The sequence below is a fragment of the Neopsephotus bourkii genome, unplaced genomic scaffold (genome assembly GCF_033783945.1).
Source record: "Neopsephotus bourkii isolate Nb327-2 ecotype Australia unplaced genomic scaffold, CSIRO-AGI_Nbou_v1 NB_2, whole genome shotgun sequence".
In the NCBI taxonomy this organism is placed as follows: Eukaryota; Metazoa; Chordata; class Aves; order Psittaciformes; family Psittacidae; genus Neopsephotus; species Neopsephotus bourkii.
Window position 1 is genome coordinate 917452 of NW_026900519.1, and position 25598 is coordinate 943049.

At 42.9% G+C, this 25598-nt stretch overlaps 2 protein-coding genes across 8 annotated transcripts in view; one reads left to right on the plus strand and one right to left on the minus strand.

Moving 5' to 3' along the window:
• The window catches only part of PEX11G (peroxisomal biogenesis factor 11 gamma), a 343872-nt gene that overhangs the window by 12558 nt on the left and 305716 nt on the right, over positions 1–25598 (plus strand). The gene's annotated exons all lie outside the window — the stretch shown is intronic.
• Positions 4859–25598, minus strand: part of ARHGEF18 (Rho/Rac guanine nucleotide exchange factor 18) — a 45411-nt gene continuing 24671 nt past the window's right edge. For all 7 annotated transcript variants that reach the window (XM_061353067.1, XM_061352646.1, XM_061352556.1 and 4 more), the window contains 19 exons: positions 23850–23994; positions 22962–23074; positions 22671–22811; positions 21965–22215; positions 21143–21268; positions 19426–19543; positions 18767–19015; positions 17886–17962; positions 15555–15733; positions 15060–15151; positions 14579–14767; positions 13776–13913; positions 13067–13188; positions 12576–12632; positions 11853–11900; positions 10675–11142; positions 7196–7523; positions 5401–5523; positions 4859–5311 (listed from right to left, as the gene is read on the minus strand). In XM_061353067.1, coding sequence (XP_061209051.1) covers positions 5151–5311; positions 5401–5523; positions 7196–7523; positions 10675–11142; positions 11853–11900; positions 12576–12632; positions 13067–13188; positions 13776–13913; positions 14579–14767; positions 15060–15151; positions 15555–15733; positions 17886–17962; positions 18767–19015; positions 19426–19543; positions 21143–21268; positions 21965–22215; positions 22671–22811; positions 22962–23074; positions 23850–23994 — 3125 coding nt within the window. In that variant the 3' untranslated portion in view covers positions 4859–5150. The remainder of the gene's footprint in view (positions 5312–5400; positions 5524–7195; positions 7524–10674; positions 11143–11852; positions 11901–12575; positions 12633–13066; positions 13189–13775; positions 13914–14578; positions 14768–15059; positions 15152–15554; positions 15734–17885; positions 17963–18766; positions 19016–19425; positions 19544–21142; positions 21269–21964; positions 22216–22670; positions 22812–22961; positions 23075–23849; positions 23995–25598) is intronic.

A 25598-nucleotide genomic window follows, 5' to 3' on the forward strand; every position in this document is an offset into this window, starting at 1 on the left:
CTGATTTTTCCCAAGGGAGCTTACCTCGCTGGCAAGGGCCACAGCTATTCATATCCTCCACTTAGCACCTCCCCTCCTCTGGAAAACCATCAGGAGCTTTGTTCATCTGGCACCTTATTTCTGTGCAGGGCAGCAATGAGAAGCACGTGAGAAGCGGCTGCTGCTCTGATCTTCGGTCCAAACAGAATGATGATAAATACATACAGAGAGAGGCAGTCAGTTTTCAATGTTCTTTTTTATTGCTAGAAGTTGGTTTCAGTCCTATTGCAGCTCTGAAATCCTTCAGTGGAGAAACATTGCGATCGTTGTAAAAATCATCATTTGGTGTGCTAAGATCAAGTTAACAATCCATCATGAGTGCACAATTCAACAGAACAGTAACACTGAACCATCGACTTTACAAATGAAAGAAAGACTACAAAGATGTGGCTGCTGCAGTATCAACAGGAAAGGAATTATTTACACTGTTTACACCCTACCAGAAAAACCAAAACCAAATGCTTCCCCAACAAAATGGTCAATTTAACCACGGACCATGATCAGTTAGTACAGCTTTACAGTGCAAGGTGGGCCTAGAAACCAGACCTAAGACAAAAGAGCATCAAGAGTTCAGAGCTCCAAGTGAGATGCAGTTATGCTGACAGGATCTGCTTACATGAGCGATTCCTTTCCAGGTACAGAGAGAAATGGGATTTGAACTGAACTTTCTTAAAGTGCTCCAATTGCTTTCAGTACAAAAATATACAAAAACTGATTTATAAACATGGCACGAATGTTCTGAACCAGAGCATCATTTGATGAACCGATGGGTAATGAATGATGGAGCCACCAGTGGGTACAAAGATGTTGGGTCTGGCCTCGAAAAAGAGAGCAGGGAAAAGGCTTTTCTTTCGCCTCTTCAGCAAGGTCAGGCAGGGGTAGCACATGTGTAACCTGTTTGCTTTTCCTTGTAAATGCAAGAAGTGCTGGGGAAGACAACAAAATGCTCCAAGTTTCCTTGCACAGGGGCACAACACACAGGGACTCCACTGAGCAGCACCGCGGAGCCTCAGCTCCTATTCTGCAGAGTTGAAAGTAGAAGGGAAAAGAAAACATGGATTTTTAACCCTTTCCTAGCTTAAGTTTCAACTCTCACTGTAAATGCAAATGACAAACACCAAGTTCCATGGATGCAGGATCGTCTATTACTCAGAACAACAAAACTGTCTGCAAATTATTTGGAAGGACTCCTATCTGCAGGAATGCTACTACCTTGTGAGCAAGCATCGCGCGAGATACCGATTCTTCTGCCTCACACTGGGAAATGGTTAGTGATCCCAAGCTGTGGGACATGCCACGACGACAATCCACAGGGAAAAACGAGGAAAGCATTTACAATACACACACAGCGAGCACGGAGGGATCCGCAGCCTGAAACACACAATGCCCATACTCCACATGGGGAGGGAAAGAGGAAGCCTCCTTTACACCAGAGTGAAAGCTGAAAATCAGACCCACAGGAACAGCCTCTACACTGCAACGTTACCACAGTAAATGACAACCACGACCAGGGTTTTAAGGCTGTGACACAAAGCAAAGGCGGCAGCAGTTCAAAGCTCGTGCTGTCGTTTCCTCCACACCCCAGCTCAGCAAGAAGCCAAAAGGCACCTGGGAGGCACAGAATCTTGAACTGTCTCATCCTCAGATATCACTTGAAAGGAACCTTTTATCTGAAGTAATCAAAAAGTCAGATGGGAAGGAGATGACTCAGGATCAGTAGCAGGTTACTTAGCTCAGGACACAGCAGTAGTTTGCAAACTAATTTGCCTAGAAGAGTTATTTTCCTAGGAATGAGATTTGAAGAGTCCAAAACTGGTTCACTCATCTGCAGTGATTCAGTAACTTCACCGACTCACTTCTGCAGAAGAGATGTCCCATTATTCATTTAAAGAATAAACTTTCATGTGTTTCCATCAGCTTTAGACAAACAATTTTACCACACTCTCCTATGGTAAGCTCTGCACTAGCAACCGGATATCACAGCATCAATGATGTATCACAGCATCAATGACATATCACAGCATCTGCTAATTCTGAAGCCTTCTCCAGGCTGGGTATGGTACCAAATGGGAAGCCACGTGCATACCTGCTATGGCACTTCACTGACTTGGACCCAAGTGAAAGAAGATGCAGCCCCTGCTCAGGGTGAAAACAGCTGTCCTCAAGCTAGCTGCAGCCAGCCATGTGTGTTGAGGACAGATGACTTTTCAGGTAGTTTCTCAGTTACACATTGAAGACCCATATTCCAAGGAGCTTCTGGGGTGCTGAACCAACAGCCCAGCCTGTAACAGTCCTGGGTCCATAACTCTGACAGTGAGCATTGGAAGAGTTAGGTTTATGTTAAAACATTAAGAGGAATGAGCCCTCACTGCAGACTATTTCCTAGACATCACTGTTCAGTAGCTGAGCACCCACTGCACAGAAGGAAGTAGCCAAACAACCCCTTCAGTCCACAGAACACTCACTCCCCAACTTTAGGACAGGCAGAAATTACATTAAATAAATGCTTCCAAAGATTAGTTTCAAATGCCCGATCAGTGACATCCCTCTTTGGTTGAGCTGGTTTATTCCACTGCTACAACTCAGCTTTAGGCTAAAACTCTTGAAAACCTGGTAATTTAAGGCAATAGGGGCATTAAGTTTACACTAGGAGTGGCCCAAACCACAGCACAAAGGAGAGAACAATCTGTGCATTCTTTGCTGCATGTTTACAGGAGAAATGAGATGGGATCAGAGATGCCTGGAGCCAGTCCTATATATAGACTATATAGAGCTGCTGGAGCTCACACACTGGTTTGACAAGAAGTTAAGATTAAGAATTCCCCTCCATTCCAGCTTAGCTTTTAGGAATGGCCTTTTACTGGTTGGCCTTGATAATCTTCAAGGTCTTTTTCCAACCCAGTTGATTCTATGATTCTATAAATGAATATAGGGTAGAACTATGTTCTAACTATCATCGACATCATATCACAGCAATGCAAAAATCACAACGTTCCCCATACTGTCAGCTGCAAATCCAGCCAGATAGTCAGTGTACATTCTACAATGCTGAGGATTTCCCTTTGGTATTACAGTGAAGTGTGTCCAGTTTCAGAGTAATAACTTGTTGGGGAGTATCACCAGCCTGGTAACAAGTCAGACAGCTTGGAGTTTCCTCTCACTGAACTCAGTGGCACTGCTTCACATTTATACCAGTATCATTCAGCAAAGAAAAAGACCCCTCAGCCCAAGAAGTGTTAGAGCAGGGAGTGCTTGTTCCCTAAGACTGATCCAAGATTTCGTTGCTTCTCTTTCTCTTCTCACACTGACCACTAAATTTGGATTTTTCAATTTCTTTCCTGAAGACAATAACCAAAATTATCATCACTTGAAAATAAACTCAATTTTCTGCTGAAAATATACAGTGCTATTGCCCTGTAACTACTGAAATCATTTTTAAACTCTCAAACAAAATGAAGGTACAGCCTTAAAGAACATTTTAACATCACAACTGAGACAGCATCAATGATTTGAGGAGACTGACACACTGCCATTCCACAGGATGGAGAACTGACCAGCATTCCATCCACTGCTGCTGAAAAGCACTTTAAACCAACATTCAGCATAGGACAAAACCCATTATCAATCATGTTCTAAAAAGCATTAACCCCACATTTAAGCTCTGAGCTACCATTTATTTAATTCTGTCATCATACCCCCTAAAGAATCTCTCCCGTGCACAAGGTATCTGACCAGTCACATCCAACGTATACTGGCATACACATCCTTAGGTGATGCATGTAATGAAGAACTGAGATACAGAGTGAAGTAATACAACAAAATGACTGTGCAAATTACTACAAAGGGAAATGAAATGCCTTCTGAGCAGAACACAATGTCTTCACCATTCGTTCCATGATTAAGAACTGACCCATTTAACAAGAGGTATCAAAGCTGGTTTAGCTGGAAGCAGCTAAACCAACACAGGTTTAGCTGAGAGTAGGTTTCTTTGTTCTTATTTTATTTTGTTTTTAATTTTTTTTTTTTCTCTTTTTTATTTTTAATTTTTTTTAACCCAAACCATTCTTATTCCCTTCATTCCTGACACACGGCTGCAGAGAAGTCTCTGCAGTAACAGCAGCTTTGATATCTTCTAGTACTTGGAGTAAAGTCCCAACAAGTTAACAGACAAACAAAAGATGCAGAAAGCTCAGGATTAAACAAGACAATAAATTACTGCATTCAACCACTTCTTGTCCATGTCTTCAGCAAAGAACAAAATCCAAGTCTCTAGGCTCATTCTGAACCAACTCAGGACTTTTGCTTGGGAGCCTGTGCTGCTCTCTCCCAGTGTCTCCAAGGAGACAGGTACCCCAGTGTAAGCTCATGGCTAGTGAAATGTGCATTTAGTCCAACTCTTCATTATTGTTGTGCATTCTCACACATCCAACCCTTCTCATCCACAAGCAGGTGGAGCTCCTGACCCCTGAAGACTCTGTTAAGAAGCTTACCTTCTCTCTTCCACTGTACCTGGCCACTGAGCACATGCTCCACTGAATGCACTAAAGGAACAGACACTCTAGTCTGACTCCTCTGAGTGGGATCACAATGTGGGTCATGCCTAGCTGTAAGGAGGCTGGCCTGGTTAGTCAACTAGCCATCAACACACCATTACCATAACCCAGGACTGACCACGAACCTGTGAAAACAGATTTAAAAATCTGCAGCCATTTTGGGGCCAACAATTAAAACTTTTTAAGTAAAATCTGGGTGGTTCAACATCAACTCTTAACAATTTCCAAGATGGTGCCCACAAAGAGCATACATTCTCCAAAAAGAGCACGTTACAATACATGTCAGTGTTTTAACAGGCTCTGAAATTTATACACCCATGCCATGTGTCAATACATTTCCATGTTTGGAGAATTTAAAAGCCAATTATTACCACTGTGCCCTCATTCTGAGCTGCTGGCAAAGAAGCCAAAGTAGAACAGTAATCCTGGTCTGGTCTTTGCTAGTAGTAACGGGGTAGGGATGAAAAGACATCCATGTCAGGTCTCTGTCACGGTGCACGCTGGGGCCTGAGTTCTTGAAACAGTTATGTCAGAAGACCAATCTTTAAATGGAAACAATTAGAAGAAAATTACATCTTCTTTGCTGGTATCATCTTGCACGTTTAACAGACTCGGCTGAGAGGTCACCAGGGTCTGAACAGGAACGTTATTGGGCTTGAATAGGTTCGCTGAGGCAGATGAAAGTGCTTCTGGCTGAGCATCTGTAGGGCCATAAAATTCTGTAGGAAAAAGTGAAAGAAGACATAGTCATGACACTGCCCAGAGAGCCCAATGCACTTCATGGACATGGAAGTTGGTCAGGACATACCTGGCTGCAATGCAGTGGTCTGGCTGCTCGGGAGGACTGGACTTGCTGACCGTCTGCCTCTCAGGACACCCTCATCTCGCCCAACAAGCCTGGGGGGAAGCAGCTGCTTCTGATCAGTGGATGCTAGAGAAAACATTTTACAAGTTAGCATTTGAGGCTAGCAGCACTTCACAAGTCCCACTAGTCCACACTGGGGCCCACTGTGCTGATACCTTCATGTAACCAAGGAAGCTGCTCTATCATAAAGAGTTGGTGCTCCTGTTGCAAGTTACTTACATTGTCTCTTTAGCTGTTTAGACAACGAGCATTTTCACTCTGCTCTTCCCTGAGCACTTGTAATTCAGTTACTAACAACCCCAGATTTAAAACCTAGTATTATAAAGCACAGCAGAGGAAAAAAAAACCCTTTGTCCCTACCATGCAAATTACAATGGCTATTTGTGCTACTTTTAACATGCAGAAGTGTGATCAACTGTTGTTTCTGCTCCCCATCCGTCTCACAGCTGCTCAGCAGCAGAGTACATTGATTCTGGCATTATGGCCTCTCAAGTTTCTTAATTTCAACAATAAAAGCAATTTATGAAATGGTTACTCTGGATCCAAAGAACCCCTCTTCTCAGTACATTCCTCACATGTCACAAACCCCAAATTCAATACACAGTATTTTGCCTCTGGTACAGAAAGTCTTGTTCCATTTTATTCTAACATCTACATACGGGCATAACAAGCATGCATCCCACTAATGCTCAGGAGAGAACAGAGACCAATGTATTTGTGTTTTATACCTTTCATATAAATTACAGAAAAACACCATTAAGTGCATTTCCACTGGAGAGATCATTAGGTAAGAGCTATTAAAAATAAACTCAGGGAGATGTGGTATTAGAGCTTTATTTTCCCATTTACCAGCATTTGGTATTCAGGGTAAGAGGTTATTAGGCTTCATTTATGTGCAAAAACATGAGCAAGTTTGCAATTGTACTAAACTTTAGGCAGAACAGACACAGATGTGCAATGTGCAAGTGACTTTCCCCCTCCCCTCCCCGGACAGGCTTGGCCCTGAGTCACTTTAGCAGTGCAGGCCCAAATGTAAGCCTGCCAAGGCTGATCCTACACAAAGCTAAAAAGACAATTTTGTAACTTAAAATTCCAGGTCATTCTCCTATGCTGGCAGAAAGGCTATTTAAAGTGGTAAAGAAGAAGTGGTTTTTACTGCATCTGTCATTGGTAAAGATCACTGCTTTAGTACCTAGTAGTTAGCTGCAGAAAATTCATTATGACATGGTGACTGGATTTTTGTTGCTTCTGTTTGTGATAAAATTAGCCCCTTTCAACTCTACAACATGCACAGTTCTGGCCTGGACATCTGTATTTAACGGCTGACAGGCATTAAGAAAGGCACTGCATTCAGTGTCATTACAACTCCGGACAGAGAGTGAGAAAGCTTAAGACATTTCATTCATGCAGAAAAAGCTTTCTCTTTTTTTTTCTGCTATTTTCTTTTAACACTACAATTAAGCAAGAAGATTTTGCATCTGGGTTTATAACTGCTCACCATCATTCTGTCCTGCTGGATTACAAGAACTCCATTTTCAGCATTACGCCATTGGGCTGTATTTCCAATTCCAACAGCATATACATGTAACTCCTATGGATTTACACGTGCAGCTCCTAACTCTTAAGGAACTTAAGATCCTACTTACTGGAATAAGGACATTAACAATGTGTAGCATATTAATTTCTGGGTGCTCTGCAGACGCTGGCAGAGATCAGACGTGTGTTTAAACACACTCACCTGAACTGTCTGTCCTATGAGATGCTTTGCTCTTCCCACTTTTCTCTTTGCTTCCTTTTGTAAAAGTGGCCAGCTTGGTAGGAATCTGCTGCTGGACTGCAGCTGGTTTCTGTATCTGATTAGTTGCGCTCAGGAGATGTATTGGCACTTCATTCTTCAGTGCAAGAACAGGGCGATTCTCCAGCGTGGTGCTGTCCCTGCGAACCAAGTCCGGCCGTTCCAGGTAATCCATCCCGGAGACGCTCACTCTCACAGAGGTTTTGAAGGCGGGTGCAGATGGTTCCACCCCTTCTCCATTGAAGCTAACAGAATGACTTAGCATCTGGTTCTACGTGAGAAAAAAAAAGGCATTCTAAGTCAAACAGGTATTTTCACCCTCTCAGATTCGACAATGAGGGACAGTCCTCAGCCCTGAGAGCATTAAGTGCTTTCTAGTGAAAATATAACAGGTTAGACAAAGCCTAAAACCTGCTGCCAAACAGAAGGAAGAGCATGACTGTATGTCCTTGAACACTGAAAAGAACCTCCGCAGCTCCAGAGTGCTTAATATTGCACGATGCAAAGGAATGCAAGTGCACACTGCACTGGGTGGTGATATAATGGAGAGAAAGCAGGCCTTTCAGACACTAACAAATGAACCAATTTCAGACAACTCCAAAATTCACATTTTGAAACCCAAGAAATGGATTTAGAAATCAACTGTACAAAATGCTATCAATGGAGCAGACCTTCTGCAATCACTCGCCTGCAATAGAGTGGTTCCTGTGTTTAAAAAAACCCTTTGGTCAGCCACGTTCTAAAATTACTTATTTTCTGTTTCTGTCTTCCAAAACCACCACAGTCTCACTACCAGATGTCTGGGTGGAATTTCACAGACACTGGGGAGCTGCCAAGTTCCGAGCTCTCTGGCAGAGGCCATCACCAGCTGTTTCAGATGATGGCTCAAGAAGCCCAGCTGCTGGAGCTGGTCTGACAAAGAAAGGGAAGAGCTGCTTTGCTAGGAAACTTGCTATAGTGGTCAAAGCAGCTTTAAACTAGATGTTTTGGGGAGAGGGGCATCAATCCATCCCAATGCTCCCAGTCAGTTGCCAGCACCTGTAATAGATGCTTGGAGCAATGCAGAGCTATTTCAGCTGCTCCAGCCAATGAGTTGCCTTTATTTGGAGGTCAGCTCAGATGCCTCTATAGAAATACCCATAGTATGGGGAATAAACAAGAGGAATTAGAGATGTGTGCATGGCTACAGGGATATGATATCAGTGGCATCACAGAAACACAGTGGGATGGCTCCTATGATTGGAGTGTTGGAGTGGAAGGTTATAGGCTCTTTAGGAAAGACAGGCCAGGCAGATGGGGAAGGGGAGTTGCTGTTTATGTCAGTGACAGGCTGGAAAGTATGGAACTCTGTCTGGGGACAGATGAGGAGTCAACAGAGAGTTTGTGGGTCAGGGTTAAAGGGAGAACAGTGATGGGGGACATCACTGTAGGGATCTGTTACAGACTAGCCCGATCAAGGGGACTCTGAAGCACTCTACAGACAGACAGGAGCAGCCTCACGCTGCTCAGTCCGGAAAGCTAAGGCCCAGTTAGAATTAAATCTGGCAAAGGATGTGAAAAATAACAGGAAGGGCTTCTATAGATATGTAGCAACCAAAATACAGACTAGGGATAATGTGGGCCCTCTCCGGAAGCTAATGGGAGAACTGAGTACCCTGGATTTGGAGACGGTTGAGGTTCCTAATGACTTCTTTGCCTCATTCTTCACTGGCAAGTGCTCTGATCACACTGCCCAAGTCTTAAAAGGCAGATGCAGGGACTGTGAGAATGAAGACCTTAGGCCCACTGTAGGAGAGGATTAGGTTCAAAATCATCTTAAGAACCTGAACATGCACAAATGAAATCCATCTGCAGGTCCTGAAGGAGCTGGTGAATGAAGTTACTAAGCCACTGCCCATCATATCTGAAAAATCATGGCAGTCAGGTGAAGTTCCCAACGACGGGAAAAAGGGAAATATAACCCCCATTTTCAAGAAAGGGAAAATGGATGACCCGGAGAATTACAGAGCAGTCAGTCTCACCTCTGTGCCTGGCAAAATCTTGGAGCAGATTCTCCTGGAAGGCATGCTAAAGCACATGAAAAACAGCAAGGTGCTTGGTGACAGCCAGCATGGCTTCACTAAGGGCAAATCCTGCCTGATCAATTTAGTGGCCTTCTATGATGAGGCTATGGAACTGACGGACAGGGGTAAAGCAGTTGATGTCATCTACCTGGATTTGTGCAAAGCACTCGACACTGTCCCACACGACATTCTTGTCTCTAAATTGGAGAGACATCAATTTGATGGATGGACCACTCGGTGGATGAAGAACTGGCTGGATGGCTGCACACAAAGAGTTGTGGTCAATGGCTCCATGTCCAATTGGAAACCAGTAACGAGTGGTGTCCCTCAGGGATCGGTCTTGTTCAACATCTTTGTCAGTGACATGGACAGTGGGATTGAGTGTGCCCTCAGCAAGTTTGCTGATGACACCAAGCTGTGTGGTTCGGTTGATACGCTGGAGGGAAGGGATGGGATCCAGAGGGACCCTGACATGCTTGGGAGGTGGGCTCATGCCAACCTCATGAAGTTTAGCCAAGCCAAGTGCAAGGTCTTAGACCTGGGTCAGGGCAATCCCAGGCACAGCTACAGGTTGGGCAGAGAAGAGATTCAGAGCAGCCCTGCGGAGAAGGACTTGGGGGTGTTGAAACTGAACATGATGAACATGTTGAAACTTGGGTTGATGAGAAACTGAACATGAGCTGGCTTCAGTGTGCATGCAGCACAGAACCCAACCGTGTGCTGGGCTGCACCAAAAGACGCACGATCAACAGGTTGAAGAAGGTGATCCTGCTCCTCTACTCTGCTCTTGTGAGACCCCATTTGCAGCACTGTGTGCAGCTCTGGTGTCCTCAACATAAGGAGGACATGGAGCTGTTGGAACAAGTCCGGAGGAGGCCACAAGGATTGAAGCTTCTCTTCTGGAGAAGAGAAACTGAGCGGAGACATCAGAGCAACTTCCAGTATCTGAAGGGGGCCTACAAGGATGCTGGAGCGGGACTCTTGATTAGGGACTGTAGTGATAGGACAAGGGGTGATGGGTTCAAACTGAAAGTTCATGTTAGATATAAGGCAGAAGTTCCTTACTGTGAAGGTGGTGAGGCACTGGAATGGGTTGCCCAAGGAAGTTGTGAATGTTTCATCCCTGGCAGTGTTCAAGGCCAGGTTGGATGGAGTTTTGGGTGTCATGGTTTAGTGTGTGGTATCCCTGCCAATGGCAGGGGTGTTGAAACTATATGATCTTAAGGTCCTTTCCAACCCTAACTATTCTGTGAGTCTATGGAAAAGCAAACATGGGTTAGTGCTGCAAGAAGGGACAACCTTCATTCAGAAGCAAGCAGGTTAACAGGAACAAAACCCCAAGAAAAGCAAATTCCTCACCTGTCCCATTTCTGGGGAGAACGTGCCTGACACCGTGTTCTGCTTCTTCAACTTCCTCTGCTGATCTAGACGCTCCTTCTCCTTCTCAACTGCCCTCTGAGCCTCCCGCAGTCTCTCGAGGTCATGCTGATAGGCCTCTCGCAGCCTCTCGAGCTCTTCCCTCTCCTGATTCACCTTCTCCCTCAGCTGCCGAGTCCCCTCTTCACTTTCCTGCAGCCGAGCCTCTTTGCTTTCAAATTCCCTCTGCTGCCGACTCCTTTCCCGCTCCAGGCGTTGCTGCTCCAGCTTCAGTTGGCTCTGAAGCTTCTGTACATTCATCAGCTCTTCCCTCTGCTTTTCAAAGTTGCGCTGCTTCTCCTGCTCTAGCAGGAGATTGCCTCGTGTGGACTGCAGCCGATATTGCTTCTCCCTGTCTACCATGGTGGCTCGCTGCATCTCAATGTAGCTGTCCTGCTGAGATATCACTGCCTGAAGGGGAAATGAGTCCACTATAAGGTACATGGGTTCAGAACACATGCACAGCTAAACAAAAGGCAACACCCTCTACCACATTAAATCAGAGACTATTGTTTTTAAGAGCAGATCTAACTTCCAACTTGTACAGCCCACTGTGATTGACATGATACTGCAGATGGCTAAGCAAGTGTTATGCTTATGTCAAAATTAACATTTCTTGCACCTAGAATTAGTACTTTGAATCCAATCAGTCAAAATACTGCTGATGACAGTAAAAACAACACATACATACCTGTGTGTATCCAAAATTTTAAGAGGAAATGAGCAGGTGGAGCTCAGAGTAGCAAAAGAATTGCATTGAAGTGAGCAAGAAGAAGGAAATAATTACCTAAGACAACAGATCTTACACTTCCTTCAAAACACCAGACACGGTGTGTGTTTTCTTGATTAAATTCTGCCCCTCACTTTAGCTTTAGGGGATATTTTTAAGGTAGTTCTTCTCCACACCTGCATAAATTTTATTACAGTAATGCCTCACAAACCTCTTGGAAGCTGTGAATGCTTCATCCCTGGCAGTGTTCAAGGCCAGGCTGCACAGAGCCTTCGGTGGCATGGTTTAGTGTGAGGTGTCCCTGCCCATGGAAGCGGGGTTGGAACTGGATGATCTTAAGGTCCTTTCCAACCCTGACTATTCTATGATTCTATAGTAAATAGTGATTTACCTGAAGACTGAAGAGCAGCTGTAACAGTGTTTGTATCCTTTGGACAAGCTGAAGAAAAGGGGAAGCAAAGGAAGGAAAAAGGACATTAGACACTTGAACAGTGCTCTGGTTTGATGCATAAGACTTCTTTTTCTTTTTAAACAGTGATCATAATCAACAGTATCAGTACAAACCCCCACACAGTGGAAGCGTGGCTCCAAGAGTTCTCTAACACAGTAACAGCCAAGAGACCAATATGCCAGCACAATGAATTGCAGTATATCAGTCCTTGCACAGATGTGAATCAGCACCCTACAAATCTCCCTGACATTCCAGGGAGCAACCTTCATCACCAATTGTCTTCACATGAGCTATTTAATGATCACTTCCTCCCATACTCCAGCACTGAATCACTACACAGGTATAGCACTCGTGGGAGATTCAGGGGCATGTTTTGTCAGTGAGCTGACATTATGCAATCTCTCCAAAGATTCAGGAAAAGTAGTTGGGCAGCTCTTAGAAATGCCTGTCTACATACCCAGAACCCATCTTTGTTTTCTAACAGGAGTTTTATCTCTGCATTCATAATGCGTTAAGAGTCATAAGGTACAGGCTGTTAATGTGCTTGTGGTTCCACAGACACTAAAAATACTGAGCTTTTTGGTGGTGTTTGGTTGGTTTGGTTTTGCATGCCATTATTATAATACAGCTATTTGCCATTTCCTCATAGTAGAAGTAACGTACCTGAGACTCTATGGTGGGCTGAAAGCCACTGCTGTCATCCAGCCTTGTTACATCACTCTAAAAAAGACAAAAACAGTATCTGAGGCACTTGCTGGGCTTTGGTAGCACTGCCAGAACAAGCTGGAAGGGTTCATCTCATGAGGGAACAGGTTTACTGCTAAGCAGAGACTGCTCCCATGCATCGAAGGACATGGAACAAGAACACTTAAATCAGAGGCCAGGCTGGAATCAATGCATGGTGATTAAAGCTAGCATTAATGGTACAGCACCAAATCAACAAATACAAAACCAAATTACCATGCCTCTCAAGTGCTAAGCTGTCAACTAGCCCCACAAAACAGAGTCTAGTCATCTGACTGACATAGCTCTGTTACAGGCCAGCCCTACCAGCTTAGGATCACTTTTACCTTTGATAAAAGATTTCGTTTTCATCACTATTATGAAGAACATCATAAGGAAATACAATTAAATCATGCATAAGCCCAACATACAGTTTGAGATGCTTCTTCTGCATCAGAAGGGAGGTCATGGAGTTGCACATCTGAGCTTACTGCAGGGCCTCTCCAGTCCCACTGCCTCTGGTCACCACCACTGTTCTTCCTAAAATTACCACCTGAAAGGAGAGTGAAAGAGGGGTAACCTACACCAGCACAGCGCCTCTGAAAACTCACTGCAGAACAAAGCAAGCAGAAAACAAAGGTAACTTAGATGTTATAACCAATATACAACTGCATGGCTGCTCCATGCTGTTCCAAAGTGGAAGAGCCAGCAATAGTGACATGCATTTCTACCCGAAGTATCCCTTTGGTGACTGCAGATACAAAAGGAAGCGGAAAAACTTTCCTGATTCAATAATAAAAGCAGGCAGCTGAATTCACATTTCCCAGTTGTTTTGGGTTTTTCTTTAACAAAACTAAAGTTTGTGTGGAACTGTGGTAACAGGGGAGCATGGATGAAAGCAATGCCCTCAGCACACCACTGAGAGCCCTACTCTGCTCCCTAGTGTTGGTATTGGAAGTAAAAGATACAACATGCTAATGCCACATGCTAGAAATTTGCTCTTTTCTTTCTTTTAGAGCCTGGTGAAGCTTCCTTATAAAAGGGCCTCACTTAATTCATTGTTCTCATCTCATTTTCTGTATAGAGTAACCCAGGAAAGGCTAAGAAACTCAGAAGAATGCCGAATGGTCCCTTTCTTACTTTTAGTTGAGATCGAGGGACTACTGTCATATCCTCCAAAGGTCTCTGCTCTCCTGGGGAGTCCTGATCCAGAGCCATCCTCAGGCTGACAGGATCCACTGCCTAAGTGAGTGAAGATAAGGTTCTGGAGATTTTCAGCTGGAAAAGAGGAGAACATCTCATGTAAATAGCCATGTCTACGCAGCAAGACAAGTGCATCATGCTAACAAGTTAAAACACATTTAATCCATCAAGTACATGAAAAGATCAGGCAGTATGAGAGTTTTCCTGCAGTACAGATGAATTTTCCTTTGTGAGTAGCTCTTTACAACAGACTGGTCGTATTGCCTATGTAAAGATGACCTCTTCCTTAATTGCAAGTTGGGATTATCAAGCCTTGAGTGTTTGGGTTTTCTTTTCTTTCTTTTTAATTTTTGTGTTGGTTTGTTTTCCATAATAAAAGATATGTTTGTGCTTATTTTTTGTCTAAAGATACTACCTTTAGATAGGCTGTTTTAATATCTAACCCTCATATAATATTTCAGAACTGGTGTACTATTAGAGCACTCAGTTACCCATCTGAACAGACTCCACTGGCTGATCCTTAATATCCAAACGGTAGAGAAGATCCCCTACCTAAACACACAGGTGCACTTTACCTAGTGCACATTGGTTCTGAGATTAAGTAACTCTGAACAGTGTTATAACAGTGCTACATAGAAGTATTATGTTCTTACAGGGTGATTTTCAGCACTTGGACCCTATGTGCTTATCCCCACCTCTGCACCCTAGTGAACGCATGCCCATTCCCACATTGCATTTACCTTCTGTCACAGCTGACTTCAAAATTGCTTCTCCTTGCAGATTTTCTGGGATATCCCCCCGAAGCAGTAGCCTAGATCGAGATCCTTGGGAATGGTCTTCAAACCCAATCATTTCAGACATTTCTAGATATATCTGTTGCTTCTCAGTTAGGCTTTGCATAATCAGGTCATCTTTCATGTTCAAACGCTCTGAAGGAAGAAACAAACTCAGTTCCTAATCACTGTCAGAGCACAGCGTTCAATTGGGGAGATTATTATTTATTTTATGGTCAAGGCATCAAATGCTGAGATATAATTAACAGTTAAGGTGTAAACTCATGGAGCATACAAAGCTTGACTTATTTAGCTATTTCTATATAATCTTGCTCTACCTTGAAAGACTTATGAAGGAGAAACTTGATCACATCATGTGCTAAAAGACAGTCATCAATCACAAATGATGCTGAGAAGCAGTTCATGGAATATATAACTAAGTCATTACCTTGAAAATCTTTTAACTTGGCAGCTCTTGCTTCAGCCAGCCTCCTCTCTGCTTCAGGTTCATTAAATGTTCCTCCTTCTTCATCAGGACAGCTGTACAAAGGAGGAAACAGAGAGATGTTTGATTTGCACGTTAGATAACCTAAAGCCATTTCAGGATTCACCTTCAAGATTTTGCCTAGGGTGGAGTTTATCTTGCATGTCAAATCTAACTCCCTTATCCAAAGCCCTGTTACATTTGACATCAGTGACATTTTGTGTTTATTTTTCAGGAAAAGCAGAATAACAACTGCGGCTGGCTTCTATTGCAACTTTATGGCTGGCTTCTTCGCAAGGAACACAAAAGCAAATTGCATGTTTCAGTCTTACAGAGAAAGTTGAGGGGTAGTCAAATGGATTTGTGTGATAAATTTACATCTATGAAACCTGTGAAGACAAAGAAGCCAGAAATCAAGCCCTCCTGCTCTCTTACCAGCTCATATAATGATGATTTTACCTTTCTACAGCTCTGCGGATGTGTGCCATCCAGGAATTCCTCTCCTCTTTTGAGCTTGTGTGGATTTCATACATTTCTGGTCCTTTTAAGGAAGCACTAATTAAGAACATGGCCTTCTCCTCATTCGCTACCTCTCTTACAATTAACTTTTGCAACGAGATAACTGGTGGTTTAGAGTCCTGTGAAACAAAAGAGAGTTTACTGCACTACATTGCATATGCTCTTTAGGGTTTGTGCTTCCCAGCTCCCCCATCTTCCTGCTTCTGCTGGGCCACCAGGCCCACAAATCACAACACTGGAATGTTACTGCTATGACACTTTTGACATTGCCATTTTTTTCCTCATCAATCATAGATGAAAATGTGGAATGAAGAATGACCATTTCAATGGTCATTCGTGGAATGAAGAATGACCAAGATGTTTGGGTAGCTGACTGAATATCAAAGCAAGTTTCAATTTAAACACCTGAGGGTTCCCACTGGGTCCCAGAAGTCAGGAACAGGCTCAAAAAAAAGTTGCTCAAAAGGAGACAAAACCAGCATTTGTAAAAGGAAACAAAAATGACGTGTGGGAGGTAAAAGAAGAGAACAAGAGGAAGTGACAGAAGTTCTAAGTGAGCTACAAAGGAAATAAAACCATAACACAGGGGTGTTATAGCTTGCTGTCAGGCCCTGTGAATAATAAAACAAGGTGACAGATAGCACTGCTGTATAGCTAAGGATTAACTGGATTAGCTGTCTTCTGCAATGAAAACAGATTTACAGGAGGGATATTAGTCACTGAAAACCTATCTATGCTTCATACAGCACAGAGCCAATATATGAAGCCTAGAAAGATCCTCCCCAGAAGAAACTAGCTCTTTGTAACTGCTGCACCTTTGCAGCATAATCTAGAGTGATGGGAAGAAAACTGAGCTGTGGCACAGACATCAGGAAGGGTTGGTTTTGCCAACGCCTCTGAGCAGTTGTACTGCAATTCAAGCCATGAACAGAGGTCAGTGGAAAAACAGAATCACTGAGCAGATCCATGTGCTCCCCTCACTTGATTTATCTACGGAGAAGTGATATCTACATTTCAAATGAACTGTATACATACAAAGATGCAAAAAACTGATCAATCTATAACTGCAGAGCATGTTACTGGAGGGGGAAAAACCACCATGTAGCAGAGATCAGCTTGTGGGGACTGTCATAAGCAGCTGAATGATATATATATAACCCTGCAGTAGAGCACCTACACTGCCTAAGAACATGTATGTGTGCTCTTATTTCTTGGGAACAATGCTGTAGCCTCAGTGTAAGCTACAACAGCCATGACGACCAAGACACTACATTAACAACATGTTTCTTCCCCTCTATGAACTTGCTCTTCTGCTCATACCTCAGGTGAATTTGGAAAACAGAATTAAGTCTATCAGAGTCAATGTCATAAAATGAACTACTGGTCAAAGATTCACCTAATGCTGCTCAAGAGGAAACGACTTCCAGCCATCCTGATCTGTGAAAGTATCCCCATTCTGTGCATTAGAAGAAGGGTAATTTGAAAAGCAGTTGCTTTTACAGCCCTGGGGTCACCAAAATAGCTTTTGCCATTAGAATTAAGTTCTAATGTTGATGTCTTGAAAAAAGAAAATATATATCCAAGAAAACAATTACATAAAATAGTTTCTCTGTTACTGGTGCTATTACAGCCATAACCGAAGTAGATCAGGACAAAATGTACACCATTTACTGCTCTGAGGATACCTGTGGAAATGCCCTAGAAAAGCAAGCGAATCCACTGAGTGTTCTAGAGTGCTGCAGTAATTACATTTGCATTTAGTGCTGACTCCATTTACTTCAGGAAAGTTCTTTGCCCCCAGTGAATCTTAGCCTACTGTGACCTTACCACATCCCTCACTGAAATGGAAGATTCTTTCCCTGCACATTAGCAAACAGAAGCAGACCTCATCTGCAGGTGCCTTTCAAAGCACAGATCTAGTATGTTTAACATACATGACACAGTTCAGTAAAAGGGAAAGTCACAGCACAAGAGGAGAACCACTGAACTTCAGAACAGGCTCAGGGCACCAGAAAACCACAGGAGATGTGGAGGCTGGAGCCAGCTGATGGAATAGCACACTGTTTTGCACTAAGAGACAGTGTGAGGGATTCAACAAGTACCAGAACTGCTTCAGAAAAAGTGATTCTATAATAGCTGGCTGGTTTATTACTTAATTTTCCTTCTGACCCCCACCCCATAACAAGCATCTAATATCTGTTTCCTGCATAGTTACCATCACTTTCATAAATACTCTAAGTGAATGTATTAAATAAGGAGAACAATACCTACCACTGATGCAAATGTGTATTTTTGGTCCTTTTCTTGTAAGAGCAACAATACATCAGTTAACAGGACTGCCAGAATATCTACAATAACAACAGAGGGAGAAAAAAAGGCAGATTTTAAACCAGAAACACAGGTCCAGACTCAAAAACCACCTAACTTCAAGTGCCTGTGGGTCAGGGAACAGCACATCAGCATCTGCAAGAGTGGGTCTGCTACTTCCTCTCACGTGGGATGTCCACAGACAGACTGCAGTCATGCAGAACCAGCACAATAAAATTGCTTGATTTAAAGCTTGAGAACACCTACAGAGGCAACCTACACATGGATAGAAACAGTCATGAGGGAATGTGTCTCCCTTAACTGCAGATTCTTCTAGAACTGCAGCCCTCTGCAGCACCACCTACTCTTGGCTGCATTTTATGTACCACTGAAGCTGCTTCTTGACCACCTGAGCAATGAAGCTGTTAAAATATTCACTGGTGGACACTGGTTTGATTTTCTGGCAAAACAGACATTATGCAGAATGAAGGTGTCATGGGGTTGTGAAGCAGAGCTAATAATGCCTTTCCACAGGAGACCAAGTCAGTATGACTCAAAGCTTTGTCATCTATCTAAAGACCTCCCTCTTGAATTGGAAAGCAGATCAGACAGATAATAAGCAAGCAGCATAAGGAACTTATGCACCATTACAGAGATGCTTATTGGACAAGCCAAGAATAGAACAAGTGCTATTTCCTCCAATATCCTATTAAACGAGCAGGTTATTGTCATTTTATACTCCATCGATCAGTAATAAACAGTTACTAAAAAAATACATATACATAAAAAAAAATAAATGAAAAGCCTGTTTCTCTGTTGTGTTTTCCCCCTTCCTGGCCCTTTACCTTTGAGTCTCCCTGACGCAGCTTTCCAGTACAGCATCCCATCCAGCAGAAGCCGCCTCTGTCCCATGTCATCTTTCCGGAAGAAAAGCCCATTCTTGCATTTCCCTGATGATTTTAGCTCCATCTTATGCATAATCTCTTTAAGGCGCTGCCCCTTCTCACACTCATTTACTGTGGCATCTACATGAGTGATTGTGTCCTTAATTAAACTAAGGGCCTGGGTCAGCTCTTCATAATCTTTAGTTCCAGCTGAGAGAAAAGAGTAGCAGTCAGTAGGTTGCATTTTTAATTCTGGAATGCACAATATGAGCAGCTAAACATATTTTAATGTGAAGGCTCCGTACTGAGCATCTAACAGTTATTTCCTAACAGCTTGTTTAAAAATAAAGTAAAAGACAAAATATCCTAAAGCTCTACATCTCTAACGAGCCGACAGACAAACTGCTATGGTTTTGTGGTTTCAGACTTAACAATCAGCACTTGATGAGGCGACACTGATCTGGATCTGCATCCAGAACAGCATCTTCAGTGAATGAGGAAGGGAGAAAGCAGGAATAGGCAGTACCACCCTGTCTCTCCTTGTCTGAGGAAAGAACATGCAAAACACAGGAGAAGGATCAGCAGACAACTGTGAGGCTTCCAGGAATGATTACGCCTACCTTCTGTATTCTGAATAATGCGTTCCACCAAGACTGGGTATTTGGTGAGGCGCTGGGTTACCAGAAGGATACACTCCTGAACACCAAGTCTCCTCACAATGGAAGAGTTCCCAATTTTCTAGAAAACAAGACAGACTCATCACATCCATTGCATATATTGTTCTAACTCCCTCGCCTCACCATTCCCACATTTCCTGTCTCAAAGCACTTTGGCATAGCATCACCAAATTAGCATCACCTCTTTTACTAAAGCAAAACTCCCGATAATGTTAAAAACCAACTGCTTTTATTATTAGAAAATATTTTGGGTGTTATTTTCAACTACTGTTAACTAAATCTGGAGCCAAGCAGAGAAAGTTCCGGATCTGAATTATCTGACTGCCTATTTGCTGTTTGCCTTTTAGAATAGGATCAGTTCTTAAATACATAGGAAAGTACTAGATTTCTGAAACCAGACCAAACACACCTAACAGCCAAATGAGGTCAATAAATGACCATGCCCATGACCTGCCCATGGCAGGGGGTTAGAACTAGATGATGTTAAGGTCCTTTCCACCCTATCTGTTCTATGATTCTATGACTAAACTACGTGCTTCTTTGAGCCCACATCCACCAGTAGGCTCTTCTACAGTACCACAGCCCTGTTTAGAAAGGGAAGACTGTAAAGCATCAGGATGCCAGTTTGGCTACAGGTCCAGCACAATCCTGGCAGTAGAATACAGTACTAAGATCTCTCTTTATAAGGACTGTGGCTATATAAGACTCTGGTTACTTAGCTCCTTGAAAGTAAAGGGTTCTCCCTTTTAATGACTCCTAGCTAAGAAGAGCTGTAAGTATAGTGCTACATTGGAACGTTCACACGGTGTCGCTTACCGAGGACTGGAAAATGTGAATACTTTAGACTGCGCAATGACATCTGCAGCTCAAGTTACAGGCTTCTACTTTGGCTGTGTCTCTTCAGCCCTTCCTATTAATTGCACATTACACTGTACAGCAGACAAACAAACCACCCTGGAGCCAATTTTCTGGTTTTGGAAAGATGATGTGGTGGGCAAAACTTGACTCCAGAGTACCAGCTTTTTCCATAGTAGACCATTAACAGCATTTATCATTGACTGAATTTATTATCAAGCCAATTTACAAAGATGGCCACACAGCATGGCAGTGAGTGATAGAGTCATGAATAACTATAGGGGGCCTATAAGAAACCTGGAGAGGGACTTTTGACAAGGGCCTGCAGGGACAGGCCAAGGGGAATGGCTTGAACCTGCCAGAGGGGAGACTGAGATGAGCTTTTAGGCAGAAGCTCTTCCCTGTGAGGGTGCTGAGGCGCTGGCACAGCGTGCCCAGAGAAGCTGTGGCTGCTCCATCCCTGGCCGTGTTCAAGGCCAGGTTGGACACAGGGGCTTGGAGCAAGCTGCTCCAGTGGAAGCTGTCCCTGCCCGTGGCAGGGGTTGGAACTCAATGAGCTTTAAGGTCTACATACATACTCTATTCCCCAGTCCTGTGTGCTCCTGAGAACCTGCCTCAAATGTCACACCTGCTAATGGTGGTGTTGTGTCCAAACAGCTCAAAAGATCTAAAATACAAGAAGCTATCAACTAATGAGTACCTGCCTCTAATGAGGTGCATTCAAACTGGAGGGATCTTCAAGTACAAAATAAGATCTGAAGTGGTCAAGTATAGTCAGAATGGGAGACTGCTGGTTGTTGTTTACCTTTATTAAGGTTTGGAACTTCTTATTGCTCTGGAGCAGATCTTTATAGTGACTAACAGCTTCATTGTGTCCAGAACAGAACACACCGTATTTTTCCTTCATTCTATCCCCATTTTCACCTGAAAACTAATTGGAAAGATAAGAATAAAAGACATGAATCATTAAGAGTAAACCTACCTCCACTGCAAGATTAAGGCTGAACATTGTTTTATGGTAACTGATTTCTGAGGTGTTTATTCAGTATTTCAATTTCTTCTGTACCTGAAGTGGGCGATTTATGCAGTGTGAAATCTGAGAGCTTGGAATACCACAAGATAACCAAATATGACAGCTGTCATTACAAGAATTTTTAAAAGGATTTCTGGGCCTCTGCACTGAAAAAGACTGAGGACTAAATGGTGAAGGGGAAACAGTGGTCATGATATAGGAAGGAAGTTGCATCCACCCTGTACCAGAATGGGTACTAAAGCTGTAATGAGTTCAAAGGATCTTCACTGCATTTCTAAAAGGTCAGAACGTAGAAGCTTGGCATCAAATGCAGGAGAGCCATGTTTGGGATGGACACCAGGAACATGTCATGTTACTTTTGGAACAGAGATAAAACCAGCTGCGTACCCCACAACATGCATATGCACATGCCCAAAGAACATTTAATGATCATTTCATATTATTTGTGACCAGATATGCTCCTGGGAATCACACTTACACATTACACTGGGAAGATAATGTCAAACAAATTATTAAATCAATCCTTAAATAACGTAACTTTAGCCTACCAGTTAGCTTGTTAGAAGTTTAGTATTGGTAGAATTTAATCCACACCTGTTTTACCAAGAGGTCTCCAATGTTCTGGATTAGATAATTTCGGTCACTGCCTTCTTCTAAGGATTCCTTCCGTCTCTCCTTCAACTGGAGCAGAAATTGCCCATGCATCTCCAGCAGCTCATCCACACAGGGGAAGAGCTTGTTGATAACTGCATTTGGGAACTGCAGCTCCTCTCTCATGGCTCTGGAGTACACCTTCAGCATTATTTTCAGTGTCCTAACATGGTGCATTTCAGTCTGCATTAGTTCTGAGCAAGGAGAAATACACAGATCAGAAGTCATTTATCTGCTGGGCAGTGACCAGTGAGACAGAACAGAGCAGGCTCTGAAAGCCACCACCTTTTGTACCTCCTTCTTCACCATAGCCTTTGCATTACTGATGTGAAGCTCCCAAATTGGCTCTGATCATCTCCCCTCCAAACAGTGACTGACCTTGCTTATTTAACAGCATCCCTCAGTTGCAGGTGAGCTCTTCCCTAATTGTAGAGCTGAGGTTAACTGCTTACATAGGCATGCTGACAACTATGTGTTGCTTAAAATCATTAACAGAAGGACTTGTGCACACTGAGACAGGCAACAGACTTGAAAATCTTCACTCTAGTTTTCAATCACAAGTCAAAATGGGAGCCAATAAAAAGGATTTATTTGTTTCAAAACAGTGGCATTATGAAATAGAAGTCACAATAATAACAAATAGTCTTACCATAAATGACATCTTGCCTGTTTTTAACGTCTGGCCTTTGCCTTTTTGCATAAGACTGTTCCACTGCAACACTCCAAGACTCTGCCTCAAACTCATGAGCATCTGTTTCTATTTCACTTCGGAGGGATACAGAATATGCATCTAGACCAAAAGCACATTCAGTTTCAGTTATTATTAAATTGCTTCCCACCATATCCCTCGTTACCATCATTCACAAAACCATTTCAGTGCTGTTTTAAGACTGGGTTAAGAAATCACATAAAAATCCTGAAAAGCACAGAAATTCCATACCTTCCAGAAAAATGGTGTCTGCTGTTGAAGGTGCAAGCGAGACAACGTCATCTGAAGTCTGCTTAAATTTGATAAAGCCTGAATCCCCTTCATCCATGTCTCCTGAAATCAGTCTAAATGGCCAAAGAAATTAGACCAAGGGCTCAAACCAGAATATTGACATTTAAGCTGCTTGACAAAGAAAAACAAACCCAAAATTCAACCACTTTGACATCTTTCCTAAACTCTAGCGCAATTAACTTAAATAGATAAAAGTTAGCATTGCACTCTGACTTAAACAGTCAAATCCATTTAGCAAGTCCCTCACTGAAGTATTACAGTTCTAATAGAAGCAGCATGAGCAAGTATGCAACTTCAGGTATGACATTTTGAAAAGACATCACCTGGTGACAAGCCACAGCCAGTTCAGAATACAAAGGGCTCTTGCACTGAGCTCAACTGTGGCACATAAAGAGTAAACAACTATTTAAACCAGCAGAGAGCTACTATTTTAATCAAGGTATCCTGCAACTGCAGCCACTGCTGTCTCCTACACTAGTCAGAACTAGTACAACCTAGAATAACTGACCTCAGATTACTGAAATGCATCAAGTCTGAAGACAAATATACCCATGAAAGCCATAATCTAGGCAGAGACACCCCAATTGTGCCCCATTTTACATGACCTCTTTGTGATATAGTACAGGGGGACTAAAGGCAAGGTGATTTAAACAACAGCAATGCTTACTGTTGAGGGAAATGAATTAAAATTTCAATAAATCTCTTTGGAGCTAAAAAAATCAATGTGAATTCTTGCTTTAGTTCTGTAATTGTTTTTCTTTTTACACGGGGGCTGGGGACACGACAACAGCAGAAGCTGATGGATTCGAAGAGAAGCAGTTTACTTACCCAAATTTATTGACAGCTCCAGCAGTATTCAGTGAAGACTGAGAATTTCCTCTTTGGGCGATAGTCATGCCGAGATTCCGCGATAGGACTGGGGTGCCATCAGGTCCCAGGAGAAGGCTCCGGGGCTGCTCCTTCAAAGAAGTGGCTAAAGAGGCAAAAATCGAATTGGTACTCAGGAAATGAGGCGTACACTGCAGCTCTCCTGCTCTCAGACCCCGCTCTGAGTGCGGCCGGAGAACAGACAGGATCTTGGATGTCAAGAGCTCGTTCTCCAAAAAAACATTCTCATTCCATTTTCTTGAAAAGGAACCACAAAAAGAGAGCTCGGGATGAGCTGGAATTGTATTGCTCCTGCCGCTGCTTTTTGAATTTGTATTCCCCATGCTCACTCCTGGCTGCCCTCAGACTTGGCACAGTAAAGTGGCCCCAGAGATGCACTGTTTTTATACTACCTGTGATCCTTCTAGAAATGTAAAGCTGCCACTTAACTTACTGTATTGGCTAAATCAGCAGGTCTGAAGTGCAGGAAATTGGTCCCTACTGTGCCCATTTAGTGTGGAAATTGCAAAGTATCTTCTCCTTTAGTAAAACACCAGAACCTACACACAATTATTCACACCCTACCGTATAAGGGCACAGAATATTTCATGGCAAAGAAGAAAAATCTGAGCTCACATCAAAACCACAAGTCCCTTGCAATGCTTATTGCCTGACAGTGATTTCTATCTGCAAGCACACACACACTGCACATAATAGATACCAGAGCTAAATTTAATTTTAATACTGCAGCTTTTTAATGCTTTTTAAAATCTAGACAGACTGTGAACTGGAAAGGTATTTGAAATTTTAATCACTCTTACACAATACATGGAAGCTTGTAATAGACTTCTAAAAAATGGATACAATTATTTAGCACTAATGTCTGTAATGAATGATAAGGAACAGGAGACAAAATACATCCTTTTAAGACAGGAACTTCAGGGAAGTCAAAGATGAAGAATCAGCCAACCTTTGAAAATTATCACTGACAAGGTCTGCAGCTGCCCTTGTTCCAAAGTGCTTTTAAGGACATGGGAGTGGAAGAGATCTCATGGATCCTTGAACCCAGGGCTGTGCCACTGCAGCCTCTGCCTTACCCCCAGACCCAATTCCTCATCCAGTCCTGTGCCTGGGAGGCTCCTTCAGGACCATGCAGACATTCAATTTTGGACTAGATGATCTTTTGAGGTCCCTTCCAATCTCTAACCTACTGTGATACTGTGATTCAAGAGGGTCTCCAGTTCCCAGCCAAGGTCTATGCATCACCAATTTACATCTTTTCTTGTAAAAACACTGGTGTTTACCTATCCCCAAAAGTTCCCCTTTCTCAGTCTCACTCTTCCACTAACAATTCTCCTTCTACTTCTTCCTTGCTCAACAAAACATAGCTAAATCAAGGTATTCATGCTTCAACTCATAAAACGGGTTTTTCCACATTTCTTGATATCCCATACTTTATCTCCTTGTCTTTCATTTCATCTTTGAAACAGTTGAATAGAACCGTATTAGGGAAGCAAGGGAGATTTCATGAATGATATTTAACATCAGGAATTATCACTGCAGCTTTTCCTGCTGGAAAACCTGTTTGGGTTTGAAATCTCCTGGCTATAGACACAGCACAACACAGCAAGGAGGTAAACTGAGTCCTCTTCCATCACCTCCAAGTGATGAGCTCCAACGGGAAGAGGACACTAATTTAGTGGACACTAA